We start from the raw sequence: 12,221 nt of genomic DNA, 5'->3' as shown, positions 1-12,221 counted from the left end.
TGGAGAGACAGGTGGAAAACAGCTTCTGTTAAACTGGTTTTAAATAAACATCCTGTGAGAGCTTGTGGGAGCACTCTCACTGATTAAGCAACGATGAAAAGAAGTATCCTTGTCTCTCCTATATGAAATGGTAGGTCTCCAGCTTTTCAGTTGATTAATCATCACTGCAAAGGGTTCAGTACACCATCAGCAGGTGTGTTAGTGACTCTCTTACTGCCTTTCTGCATAGAGACACTCTGTCTCTTGCTTTTTGGTAATCCACCCTGCCTATCCAATTTTCTTTGTCTTTTACACTGGAGCAATTGAAACCTAGATATAAACACTTGACACTCACAGGCAAAGCTTCTGAAGAACTTAAGGCTTTTGAAATAATTGGAGACATCTCTCCACTTTGACAGCATTACTTCAATATGACATATCCTTTAGGTTTACAAAAAAAAAAAAGCCTTTATGTCAGAGGTTCTATATCTAACCGTTCACTTTGGAACAAAAATTTGACAGCATGGTTTACTGACAAAAACTTTGGAGACTGTGATGAAAATCTTGATAGAGTTTTAAGCATTTTACAGCACAGAAATAAAGACATACAGCTGCTCAAAATAGCATCATTTCTACTTATTAAGACAAAGAGTTTCCCCTGCCAAAGGCAGGACAATATATATTTTTAAGACTTGATAAAGAGGTCTACTAATAGCTTTAGCTTTTCACACAGATTTGATCCTTCTGAAGAATGAAAACATTAATTGTTGTTATTTTGACTTGATGGTAGTTTATGTCCTCTTTTTCTTCCACAAGGGACACAACCCTCAGGACTCTGACAGAGGAGTCATTGTAATTGTGACTTTGTTGCACCAGAGAGTACAACAGTAGTGAGAAATACTTGAACATATGGGATAATGGATTTTAAAATGAACAGCTGTGGCTTTATGTTGCTTGTTAACATGTTTTGACAAATGTAATTTTCTGTCAGCAATAGATCTTATATAAGTCAGCCTTCATGTTTTGGAAGATAAAAGTTTTGCTTGCTTCTGAGTAGATGAAGTATATCCACATCATTAGAAATAGGAGTTTTAGTTCCTTCTCAATTGGAATGATACTTTTTTTTAGTTGTCAGAGCAAGAATTGGGCCACAACCAATTAATGTCATTAAGTAAATATCATATTTAGAATGTGAAGGTATACACTGTTTCTTCAGGAAAAGAAGGGTCGGGAGTCCCCATCATAAAATTTGGTCTATTTTATTAGAGAATATGTTTCCCTATATACTTAATAAATTTCAGAAGACTTTTCAGTCATTGCATAACTTTGTAGCATAAATACAAATTGGCTGAAGAATGGGGTTTGGGGATTTTTCATGTCTGTTTAGCAATAATGAAGCTCGAAAGAAACAGTTTAACACAAGCTCTTGTGAGTTTGGTTTCACACTGTTCCAACCATCTTTTTTAAGATACTTTTTATTCTTGACCTCACTTCTTCCCTGGCCCTCTTCCCTTAAAAATACTTGTGATTTCTGTTCTAAAGTACCTGAAAGCCATGGACACACAAAGCATATTCTGACAGTGAGCAGAGCACATTCCCTCCCCTTCCCCTGCCTTCCCTTCCTGTGCAGGGATTTCCTTTCCTTGGAAATCAAGGTACTGGAGAAGGGGCTTGCCCTGAAGTGGGGATGTTGGCACTGGGCTCACTGCCATGTCCGTTCCTCCATATTGGCATACTGGGGTTTCATGGCAGTTCCAGTCATTTTTAGGCTGACTGTCCTGTAGAGTCCTGGTCCCCAGGCAAGAGTCCTGGCTGCTGGCTGCCTGTGTGGCAGCATGAGCCCTGGAAGTATGCCATGCCTTATTTTCTTCAGAAGCACACCAGGAGGATGTGGGATAGATCTCCTTCTTTGTGGGTGAAACACAGACATGTGATGCATAAGATCATCTTAATTTTCCACTTACTGGAGCATTTATGGGAATGTCACTGCACCCAATAGAGGTAACATTACAACACAGAAGGACAAAAAAGCCAGGACAAAGCAAAAAATCACTATGGAAATGTGAATGTAAATGCTGATAGTATTTTTTTTTTCAATAATAAGTCTGAACCTGTGGACACACTAAGCAAACCCTCAAAAATAGTTCTGTGGGAGATTGTTATATGGCAGGGTAAGTCTAAAGGAGTCGTATCCAGTCTGAATCCTTGGATAGTTTAATGAAGGTCAGGTTTAAAAATAATTGATGTGAGCAATTGGATTGCAGAATTACAGAACATAGTTGGTTTTGGGTTGGCGTGGTTTTCTCTGTATCATGGCTACTGTGACTGCAAAATGAAGTTTGCACTAGCTCAGCATAGTTTGTTGTGTGTGCGTGAACATCTGATCTGTGTCAGCAGTTCCTCAAAGTGACTGCTACAAGGACAGCACGCTCAGTGGACTTTGAAGAGCTCAGGATTCTTCCTCCATCTGTATTTTAATGTACCACACAAACCACATGCAGACTGTACATGCCTGTGCTGCCTTGTGCCTCTGAACATGCCAGTGCCCCAGAATTCACTGTTATCTCTGCCACAGTGGATCTGCTTTCTTTTAAAAATGCTTGTACTTCCTATGACTACAAAATAGTCTTGGAAACACAAACCCGTCCAAACTCATGAAGGGAGTCCTCTGAGAAGTAAATTGCCACTAGTTTCACTCAGGTGCCTGTGGGATCTACACTTCAGTACCCAGAGAACTGTCTTTTTTGCAGGTTGTCACAAAATTCAGTGCTTTGTCATAGCAAATCAGTATTTTTCTGTAGCATAGTGACAAGCCAGCTTGTAGTTGCTCCTTTCTTCAGTTTCACTCCAGAGCAAGGCTAAATGTGGTCCCATGTGGTATTTTAGTGGGCTTTTGTAGGGCATCTGTCAGTAAATTGAGCATAGGTATCGTAGACAGCAGCCTGACAGGTCAGCTTTTGGCTGTCCTGCACTGCTTTTAGTCTGTGTCCCTGGTTGAAAAAGCCTCATGTTCACCATTGTGATGGTCATGCTTTTACATCTGAAAGTCTCAGAGAGAAGTTATTCCTGCTTTACTGGAGCACCACAGTCACCTGAGGGGCATGTCTTCCTGGAACATAAAGCCCTGACTTTTATCTGTGAAGGAATAAGTGGTGTGTTGGAGATGTCAGCAGAAGTATGTGAGGTTAGACTAGCAAGGTTTTTGGTGTGTAGTGCTCGTTAGCATTAACAAAACTGACTTTGTGTTCAGGCCTTATCATTGTAGAGAAGCTGAATTTCTTTATGAACTCCATCAGCTCTTGGTGTTGTGCCGAGCACGTGGCTTGCTTCTGTGCAGTGTTTTGGGGTATTGCAGATACTGTAATTTGCTTTTAATGGACATTTTCATTGATCAATATTGTTGCAGCATGCTCCATTTCCTAATGATGGACTGAAGTCAGTCGTGTACCATCCTATTTTAAAAATTGATCCTGTTCTTAGGGGTTTTTTTTCTTCTTTATCCAACAGGGTGGTCTGAGTGCCCAAGCTTTTGTTCGCATCGAGATAGAAGATATTAATGACAATCAACCTGTTTTTGAACAAGACATCTATGTGACAAGTATCAGCAGCCACACACAGCCAGGAACAGAAATCATCAATGTTGTGGCCACAGACAGAGATTCAGGAATATTTGGCATTGTCACATATGAGCTGGTCCCAGGAGAATTTTCTTCTTTTTTCACAGTGGATACATCCACAGGTACTGTATGAGTCTATGATTCAGAAAGGTGATAATTATACAAGATCTATATTTTCCTTGATGATGCTTTCTCTATTTGGAGCCATGCCACACAGGTGAAACTTAGATTCTGATGGAAAATAATTCTAGAGGTAGAGGGAGGATTTAGGTTTAACATGAAACATTTGCAATCACTGGACTAAGCAGAATATGAAAAACATAGTACATGCTAGCACAATGAAGGACAAACAACATGTCACTTATCCACTCTTTTCAGCCCTAAATCTATTGATCATTGTAAGATATAATAAAACATTACTTTTTTTACAAAAATATCTGCATTTCTGAAATTCTTACGGCTTATTCTTGAAGAGCAATAAAATACCCTTCAAGATGCTCCTCCTTTCATTTCTTCTCTGTTTCTGTTCTGATCTTCCTCTATACTGTGCTAGGATAAGTCCTCATTCTGCTCAGTCTTACAAGGCATATTTTCCTCCCTGTTTGACTCAATGTTTAGCTTTTTAAGTGTGCTTTTCAGTAAGTGATTGACTAAACTGAAATTGCCATTTTTCTTGAGGGCCAGCCCTTGCATGTGAATATATCCTATCAACAGATGGTCATGGCACAGATTATGATATATGTTTATATGTTTTAAGATCTTTTTAGACTGTGATACATGTGTGTATATATTAGCTCTTTGGCATTCAAAATCTTGCAAGGTTCTGTTCTTTCAAAATGCTGTCTGTTTTTACACAGTTCCCAAAACATTCTGATGAACAGAAGAAACTAATCTTCTTAGGAAGTTAGGCTGCTTGTCTTGGCTATTTCAGAATTTATTTAACTGTGGACTTTTAACTACCTGTCAAGTCAGGTTCTTAGGGACAAAACTGATGTCAAAAATACATAGGTCAGTCAACAATTAGGGGGCTGGATCTCCACAGGCATTTAACTGGTCATTTTAAAACTGTCCCATCAGGCTTGTTGAAGAGAAGTGCCCCTGTGGATCACATTAGCAGCACTGGCTTTGCAGCAACCCTTTGCTGAAAGAAAGCCTTTTGAAAGGTTTCTTCCTTGGATTGTGACCTTTTGGCCTCTCTTTCCAGTTTGGCACTTTGTATAGGAAAAATGTCATGCTTAATGATGAAGACTCTATAAGCTTGTAAGTTACTATTACCTCATGGATCTATTTTATCAAAAGCAGACCAAATTCAGGGTGAAGTTGCTTGAGGTCATTATTACTGACATTTCATGATGAGAAAAGCTCTTAGGTCAGACACTATTCCCAGCATTATAGTGCTTGGAATCTGATTGCACTTAATCAGATCTCCTGGGTAATTCACAAGGTCAGACTGTGTCTAATTTTAACTTATTAATATTAATGTTGTGGGCTTTTTTTTTTTCCTGAATACACTTTTTCCATTTATATTCTTCCACATCTACTGACAATAGGGCTTATGCTCAATCATAGTGAGGCAAATTTTTTAGATTTTTAAACTATAGAACTAAGAAAAAATAAACATTTTAAATAAAAACCTCCCAAAACAAACAAAAAAATTAAAATTGCCAATATATCACACAGAAGTTTTACAGTCTTTAAGCTTGAAAACCTGTTTGGTATTCAGAGAGAGATGAAACATGTGGCTCACTGTTAGGGCACAGAGGTTTTGAGCTCTTCCTCCTTACTTCTTGTTACAACAGAGATGTTTTCCAGTGCTCATCGTGCTAAAGCTGTCTTCATATGCTCTGATAGATGGCCTAATTTAGCTGTGCCTGTCTGAAGGTTATGTGAGGGACTTCATCTAGTTAGCTGGGCTGCATTTTGTGGACAGAGGGCAACAGACAAGTATGTGAAAGAACAGGCATTCTTCAGGAGATGGATGCTTAAACCAGAAAGTCAAATGAGATGATATTACAGTTTGGTCTCTGTTTTTCTGATCTTATGGGTGTGCAGTCTGTTTCTCTTATCTTCTGCATTTTTTTCCCATTTACAGTATGACATATTCTGTTTAATCTGGTCTTCTCATAATTAGAGGACCTAAACAGAAGGACAATGATGGCGTTGGAGAATTCTGTGGATTTACCTGCCTGATAAGTTTTATTTTTTTTAAATAGTTATTTTTTCTCACTGATAGAGAATTTAGAAAGGAGACATGAAAATCAGTGCATTAGTAATTTTAACTTACTATGTTAATTATAACCTTTAATATTTTATGTGGACAGAGTTATTTTCAGTATTATAAGATTCAAAATAATTAGTGGCAAACAGTGTGTCACATTACACTATGATACATTAAAATAATATGCAAGATGATGCTCTTGTCCATGACATATGCAATTTCTCTCTTTTTTTTGTCATTTTCTTTTTCTTGCAATGAAAATTTATCTCACTGTAATTTTCTTCAGAGGTGTTTGTTGAGTGCTGCACTTTGAATACTCACTAAAAATTAACTTTTGAATTTTTGGAAGATAAATGGATAAAACAGTAAAATAACAATTGAAACCCACTGCTATGTCTTGCTTCTGGCTCTTGTTTGTTAAAGCTCTTGGTTTTTCTATGAGCTGTGTTCAAAATATCCTACCAGCTGGTCAACTCATCACTATGTAGAATATAACAGTACTGGTTTTGATACATAGATATTATGAGGTTGAAACACATCCAGACTCTTTGAAGGAGATCCATCTTTTGTTTCAAGTAGTGGGACATGTGGATGTTGTAAATAGATAAATTCACTGGGAGTGGGAAGGAACATCCTTTCATTGACCAGATAGACATTCCACTGATTTTTTTTTTTCAATTCTAAACAAGATTTTATTCATTATATTTGTTTGCTGTTTTAGGTTTTAGACACTGCATGTATTGTTTGTGATATGCTCTTGTCCTCATAAATAACATTTATTGTGTTTCCATTTTTGAAAAAGCTGAAGTGTTTTTCATTTGATTGATGATGATAGACTTTCCACAAGAAAAACCACTTTAAGAGCTGTGTAACTAGAAAAATGTATGGATAGGAAACTGTAAACCAGCTAGTCTGCTGGTTCGTGACTCTCGCTATCGTTTGTTTCTAGTGTTGGTGTAAACAACATCTTGGCTTCATTATGTTGCCTTTTGTAGATATCTGATCTGTGCATCATCTATGAACAGTACTTGTGAATTGATTAGAACAGGGCAAGTTGAAGAGCTCTTCTGGCTAAGAAACTGTTTGAGCTGTTTGTTTATTTTCCCATTGTTACCTAACAAGCTGTCTGAAAGACAGTGTATTTATAGTTATGGCTGAGCTGGTAATTAAAAATGTAAGTCACAGGATGCAATCATAACTGTGGCAGAAAACCTATGCAGTGCTTGACTTTAAGACTTTAGGATTAACAACTGAATTAGTAAACTTCCATTACAATAAAAGCATTGATACTTACCTTCACCCAAGGGCATGTAATTAATTTTTCCATTGATCTTAGTGATCCCCTTTTCGAGAGATTGGTAAAAAGATGGTTGTCATCATCATCATAGCTCTGGTTCAGGGAAGTTGTTTCAAACCAACAAAATTAATAATAGCCCTTGAAAATTATTCTGGACCAATGTGACTTCATGTGTCAGTCTTCAGGTAAACAGTCTGGTCTGTTCATAGTCTTAAAACAAATCCCCTAGCTAGTCCCTGTGTGCAGAGAAAGCTTCCATGAAGGCTAAGCAAAAGGCAGCAGCCTCTGTTTTGTCTTCATGTAAGTGTATTTGTTATTTAAACCTAGCATGAAAACCATGTAGAGAAAGTATCATTCACTCAGTGTATGTTACAGCAGTGTAAGCATTTAATTTAGCTTCTGTTTCTTTCAAATCTATAAGATACTCAGGCTCATGTTTCTGTGATTCCTACCTAAATTAGATGCCTGGAACAAAAGCTATGACCTTCCTTTTGTGTATTTTATTGAGAATGTGTCTGTCAATATGGCTAATAGACCTGGGTTGGATGCCAGGTGCCCAGCAACATCACTCTATTACTTCTCTCCTCGTTATGCAGGGGAAGAAAATGATGACAAAAGGTTTGTGGGTCAAGAAAAGTGCAGGGAGAAATCTTTCAGCAATTACTGTCATGGGCAAAAGAGACTCAATTTGAGGAAATTACTTTAATTTATTGCCAATCAAATCAGAGGAGGGTAATGAGAAATAAAAACTACATCATAAAAGATGTTCCCCCCCACCCCTCCCTTTTCCTGCACTTAACTTCACTCCCAATTTTCTCTATGTCCTCTGGCCCCGGCAGCGCAGGAGGATGGGGAATGGGAACTGTGCAGTTCATCACAGGTTGTCTCTGCTGCTCCTTCCTCCTCACATTCTTCTGCTCCAGCACAGGTCATTTCAGCAGGGTTCAGTCCTTCAGGAACAGAATGATCCAGTGTGGATTTCCTGTGGGGTCACAAGTCCTGCCAGCAAATCTGCACCAGTATGAGCTTCCCATGGGGACACAGCCTTCTTTGGGCATCTGTCTTCTCCAGCGAGGGGTCTTTCATGGGCTGAGGGTGGATCTCTGCTCCCCTGTGGACCTCCATAGGCTGCAGGGGGACAGCTTCCTCACCATGGTCTGCACCACCTCCTGTAGCCCCCACATGGTCAAACCCTTGCCACATAAACACGGTACACTGAGATACTTGGAGATCTCTCCATTGACTTGAAGATACTCAGATCACCCTTTTGTTATAATACTTTCTGTTACTTATTTAACCAAAAAAAACATTTTGAGGAGAACAGACAAGCCTTGTTGCAAGAGCTTGTTAGTAGTTGAACATTAAAAAAAAAACAAAACAAAACAAAAAAAAAAAAAACCAGCACAGAACTACAGCTCGTGCAAAGTGAACATTCTTTTGTGGAAATTTTGACTTGCTAAAAACCTACTCCCTTTAAGATGCACTCTGATTTCTTTTTAACAGAAGAGCAAAGGGCATCATGTGACTAAAATGTCCTGTAAAAGATGTAGAGCAGTCTAGGAGCTTAGTCTGTTGGTGAAGAATAAAAGGATGAATACACCTAAAGATCATGCAAATTTAAGAATATAAGAAGTACCTTAACCAAAAGCCAAATTCAATTCCAGCATCTTATCACTTTAACAGTGCCCAGTGATGGCACTGAGAGGAGGAGGAGTTGTGTAGAGCTTGTACAGAATAGTGCCTCATTGGTATATGTTTCTTGTGGAAGTGTGTATTTTAGTGCTGTACTACTTTAATTACAGCACTATAGAACCATATGTAAATGCAATTTAATGGCAAACTAACTTAAAATAAACTTTGATTTGGTTCAGAATAGATTCATTCCAGTTAAGGATGCTGAAAAATTAAGTTTTATTTTAAAAATACAGCTGTTTTTAAACTGCTGCATCTTTGGAAATTTTAATTGCTTTATTTTTATTGCAATACAGGTTGAAAAGTCATGTTGAAATACCAACATTTCTTTTTATGGGGGTAAACCCCCCAAAACTTTGCTTAACTCCATGTATTATACAGTGTTTAATATATAGCAGATTTTACTAGGCATCAAAGTAAAATGGGGATGCACCCTTTTTAAAGAAAACAAGACCCATATTTATGATGATTGATGATGTTTTTTGTATAGTATTGTAGGAAAAAATACTTTATTTTTAAACTACTTTTGGCATTTTCCTACAGCATGTAGTACATTTGCTAAACATATGAAGATCTTCACATAAATAACATTTAAAATTAAGAGTGCTTTATTTTGGAACATTTTGAGGCCACTTCTTTTTTTAAACTGCAGTTTCTTCAATTACTGTCTTTCTGATCTGTCATATGATATTGATAGCATATTTGGAATGCTGCAAATCAGAGTAATATGTCTGAGACATTGGTTTAGCACAGTAAGTTTTTACCTTTGAAGAACTTTGCTTGAGTTAAATCAAAAAAGAAAAATTAGTGGTCTCAGCTGAGTTATTTGTGGGCATTTACCTTCACTGAGATCTCACCTAATGAGAAATTTACCATAAAGAATGCAAAAAATAGTATATTGTCTTAGAAGCACATGAAACTTGCTGTAGTAAGTGTAAGGGTGCAGATTTTGGCCCTGAAAGTTGTGCAGCAGAACAGGATGAAAAAATATCCATACTGCTAGGTCCTAATGTATCTCTTTTTTTCTTTTATGTATAAAATCCAATAGAATCAACCATCTACAAAGAGAAATATTAGTTATGTGCCAAAAACTCAACCATACAATAATGGAGTGTACATGAGATGATTGTGCATGAAAGAATGCAAAGTATTAACAAAAATATTCTAGCCCACCCCCCCCCCCCCTTTTTCCTAGTTAAGCCACTGTCAGACCTCAGAAACAGAAGAATCCACCAGAAGAGTCAAAGAGTGAATTTCCATGGCATTGCACAGATGATGTGGGCTGATAAAAAAAAATGGTGAAAAGGAAAAAGTTATGCCCATTTTAAAGGAGGGGAATAGTATGATATTTATCCACTAAAATTTAGATGAGCAACCCTTTTCTTTGCTAGAGACTGCAGGGGTCTCAGAGTACAGGATATATTTACTGTACTTTGTGTTCTCAGTTAACCTAAAGAAAAGAAGACAGTGGCAGGTCACACCAAGGGAGAGCAGACAGCTGTGGTACAATGTTAGAATGAATGTAGCAGGGAGGTGTGTGCAGCAGAAAATCAATCCATGTAAACGAAGGGCAGTATCTGGAATGTTTTGTAATGCTCTTAATAGAAGAACAGTAAATGTATGTTCCTTACCTTATAGCAGGATTCATTCTGTATCTGTCCTGATATATCTTTTTGTACGGTACTTTCCAAGAAATACCATCCCTGGTTGCCATGGCAGTTGAGTTTTGTTACCAGGTTGTGCACTGAGCTATTTTTGGATCTAGAGGCTGGCAGTTTCATTGAAAAGGTCCATGACTAAAAAGACGTTTTTGGAAAATTTTGATAAGCTAAGCAAGGAAAGGTCACCTCTTGAGAAGGTGTGGTAGGGTTGGAGCTGTGCAGATTCTGGGGGGAGGTCTCTGCCTTTGTCTTTGAAAATACAGCAATTTACCAGGCCAAAGTCCTGCCTGCTTACTGGTGTAAGCTTTGATTTCTGGATGGACTTGTGTTTGTGTGACAGTGTTCAATTGGCACACAATCAGACAGCAAACAAGTTCTGAGTTACAATTAGGTCAGATTAAAGGAAATAAACTAGTGCAGAAACAATGGAAATCTCCTTGTACAGCAAATTATATCTCTTCAGTTATCTGTTTTACTGAAAAAGTAGAATTTTCAGAAGGAGCTTTCTTGATGTTGCTTGTTTGTGCTTTTTTTAGGGAATAATTATTTAAATATGTAATAGTACAAAATAGAGAAAGCTAGGAGGCACCTGATCTTCTAAATTGGCAAACTCTAGTCTCTAGGGACAAAAAATTTTGCATCCCAAATTACAAGACTTTGTCTAAAAAGCACTTATGTAAGAGAAAACAGCCTAGATGATACAAAACCATTCTAGTACTAAACTCATCTAGTCTAAATCAACATTAGAGGCTCTTTTGATCAACATTAGAGGCTAATGCTCAGGTGGGTATTCTGTTTGTGAAGAATGGAACTACTGTAATTAGAAATTCATATTTTATGTGTTGATGAATATTTCTTAGCTCACTAAAACTCTCTGTATCCTATAGTATTTGAAATAGTAGTGTCATGCTTCTGGGGGAGCTGCAGTGTTAAGACTGCTTATGTTACTTTATAGATCCAGGTACTGGTTTGTTATGTGCAGACTCCCTGACCAGACTTCCATGTGCTAAGCAAATTCTTGTGATTAAACACAGTACGTTTATATAGTATTTGTTGTAGACACTAAGTCCTTTTATATCTATTTCTCTTTCTAAAAGGAAAACTATGAACTGAGCACAAGAATTTGCTACAGAGTGGGCAGTGTTGAAAGCATCTGCAGTGCAGTGGTATAAAACCCGTAAAGTACAAATGTAGCTAGAAGATTGATATGGGTTCAATCAGTTATTTACTACAAAAACATTCAAACACTGAATATTTTCAAACTGAAGAAGTCCTCTTCTTTGCTGAAATGCAAACCAGCATTTGTGCCATTAAAAATAAGCTTTTTAAAGACTTTTCATATGAGCTGAAGCTGTGTGTATTACAGTAGGTAGATTGTAAATAACAATATAATTCCTTATTAATTCCTTCCTTCCCCTGGCCATTATGAAACCAGCTGTTCAGTGTATTTGGCAGTGTTGCTATGGTTACCATCAAGCATGCAGCTTCACTAAAAAAGGTGCATTTTAAGTACAGGTGAAATGCTAAAGCCAGAAGCTGTATGCAGTGCCAAGATGACAACATAGGCAATGAGCTGGATAAACTTAAATAGAAATGCAGCAGAACCACTATCATTCTTCATTAAAACAATGCGAATTTTAATGTTAATGCAAAATGCACACCTCCTAACTGCATTGATCTTCTGGAGGATCACCCTGTCTGTGCTCATCTTGAAGCTTTTTCTGACACATAAAAAGCAAAGCTGTGCAAGCACACCT

The 12,221-nt window shown here is 37.6% G+C and overlaps 1 protein-coding gene across 1 annotated transcript in view; it reads left to right on the top strand.

Moving 5' to 3' along the window:
- Positions 1 to 12,221, top strand: part of DCHS2 (dachsous cadherin-related 2) — a 107,028-nt gene that overhangs the window by 47,058 nt on the left and 47,749 nt on the right. Inside the window, exon 3 of the mRNA XM_053976327.1 lies at positions 3,487 to 3,718. Coding sequence (XP_053832302.1) covers positions 3,487 to 3,718 — 232 coding nt within the window. The remainder of the gene's footprint in view (positions 1 to 3,486; positions 3,719 to 12,221) is intronic.

This window comes from Vidua macroura, chromosome 4 (assembly GCF_024509145.1).
Source record: "Vidua macroura isolate BioBank_ID:100142 chromosome 4, ASM2450914v1, whole genome shotgun sequence".
NCBI lineage: Eukaryota > Metazoa > Chordata > Aves > Passeriformes > Viduidae > Vidua > Vidua macroura.
The sequence above is the reverse complement of the archived record's forward strand: the minus strand, read 5'-3'. Positions and strand labels throughout refer to the sequence as shown.